Below are 2,242 nucleotides of genomic sequence, written 5' to 3'. Positions count from 1 at the left end.
AAAATGAGAGATTTACTAGCAGATAGCTGGTTCTGTTTTTCCTCAGCAAACAGCAAAGGCTGCCAATTCACACATGTTCTCCCTACAGGAAGAGGGAATAGAAACACCAGCAGCTGTGTCCCTCTTTGTGCAAGGGCTGAAATAGGAAACAATTTGTTAATAATTGAGGAGACTATAGGTCCAGAATGTGAGGACACAATTTCCAGCACATCACCTCTTCTACGGGAAAGAAAACTGTTTCTCACACTTTCATAATTTCACATTTGAAAGTGGAAATTTAATACAAAAGTGCATGCTATGTCGACATGAAAAATAAAACTGGATGAACAGATAAATACCAAACATTTCATAATTGGTTTTCAAATTTTTGAAAAAAAATTGTTGCTAAATTTGCCCACTACACTCATATAGGATGTTAGCACTGCCCTCTCTGAATTATCCTTCCGAAAAGCCAGTTTTATACCAAGAGACCATGCAAATAAGGCGTCCTTCTGCTGATGAAAACCAGCCCAGCTCTGACCCTGTAGCTCTGGAGGGGAGCGCAGTCCTGAACGCCAGGTTTTCTCACTTGGTGATCAGGACAGACCACAGACAGCTGATCATGGAGCCTCTTCTAAGCTGGGTTTTCCTCCTTATGGTTTTCAAAGGTAATTGACAGGAGCAAGAGACACTGTATGTGAATGGCACAAATGGGATAAACATTGGACATGTGTGACAGTTCCTGAACAGGTTGTCTCTGTCTGCAGGTGTCCAGGCTGATGTGCAGCTGCTGGAGTCCGGGGGAGGTTTGGTGCAGCCTGGAGGTTCCCTGAGACTCTCCTGCGTGGCCTCAGGATTCAACTTCGGGGGCTATAGCATGGACTGGATCCGCCAGGCTCCGGGGAAGGGGCTGGAGTGGATCGCCTACATCAGTAGTGGTAGTAGTACCATATACTACGCAGACTCCGTAAAGGGCCGCTTCACCATCTCTAGAGACAACGCAAAGAACACGCTGTATCTCCAAATGAACAGCCTGAGAACCGAGGACACAGCCATGTATTACTGTGCAAGAGACACACAGTGAGGGAACATCAGTGTGGGGCCAGACACAAACTTTCCTGCGGGGGCGCTCAGAACCAGCAGGGGTAGCTGTTGTAGAAGAGAACCAGGAAGGGTCCCAGGAGCAGGTGCAGAGAAGGAAGCAGTGGGGTGAAGGCTTCCTGCTGGCCTCTGGGGTTTCCCTTCTGTATTAACATCACAGGATCTGAGCAGAACCGGCAATTCATGAGCTGCAGTGAAGTCTCCAAGTCAAGTAAACATTGCGCATTACAACCAATTGCATAAGTTCATATGAAATAGCGCCTTTATCATCTCTTCTATATGAATTTCATTTGATGGATAAACATCACTTCTGTGCATCTTGAAGTGACTTGTATGCATGACAAATTAACTTGTACATTTTGAGGAATTTTTGGGTGAATTTCCTAACCCTAACAATCAATGTACCTAATTCAGTCCCAATTATGAGGAGCTGTCTCATGCAGAAATAAATGATGGACATTAGAGAATTAAATCCTTTAATTAGGGAATTAAATCCTCCTTGAGTAAGAAACTCTTGATTAAATAGGATTAGCACAGACTGAGCTGTGGCTGAGGTGATTTACTGAAAACAAAAGGCCCACCCTAGACAGGTTTGTTGGATGAATGGTATAAAAGGTAAACAAACAAGAAAGAGTCATTTGTGTTTCTTCAGAGGCACTTCAGTGTTAATCTCCGCATTGTACCTCATCTCCTGGATTCCAATACAGACTCTTCAGCCTTCTAGAGCAGACTCCAGCCTCCTTCACAGATCCTTCAACCTTATGGTGCAGACCCATCAAATTTCCACCACAGATCCTCAGGCTCCTGATACAGATGTGCACGAGAAACAACAGTGAGCTCCAGGCCTTGGAAAACATCCTCCAGAATTGCGGTCTGTTCACAGCTGTTTTGCACTCTTGCACACCTGACTGTATGGGCAGCATCATGATTCAATAGTGTAAATTCTTCTAATACTTCTATACAAAACAGTAAATGTCTTTTTCTTTTGACTGATACATTCTGCACTATTCTTTTGGATTCCATAAATTATAAAATTTATAATAAGTAGGGTAGCCATTCTTCTTTTCAGTCTTTGCTCTTCATTTCATTTTCTGCCTCCCTTTCTCTCTCTCTCCCTTCCTTCCCATCATGACTTTCATCCTTATTTTTCAATCTATGTATC

At 43.4% G+C, this 2,242-nt stretch overlaps 1 gene segment (V, D, J or C); it reads left to right on the top strand.

Moving 5' to 3' along the window:
* Window positions 1-571: 571 nt before the first annotated feature.
* Window positions 572-1,063, top strand: LOC101584775. The segment is given in 2 exon segments: window positions 572-647; window positions 747-1,063. Coding segments are annotated over 2 exon segments (363 nt in total).
* Window positions 1,064-2,242: the final 1,179 nt, after the last annotated feature.

The sequence above is a fragment of the Octodon degus genome, unplaced genomic scaffold (assembly GCF_000260255.1).
Source record: "Octodon degus isolate 3935 unplaced genomic scaffold, OctDeg1.0 scaffold00255, whole genome shotgun sequence".
In the NCBI taxonomy this organism is placed as follows: domain Eukaryota; kingdom Metazoa; phylum Chordata; class Mammalia; order Rodentia; family Octodontidae; genus Octodon; species Octodon degus.
Note: the sequence above shows the minus strand (reverse complement) of the source record. Positions and strands in the feature narration are given on the sequence as shown.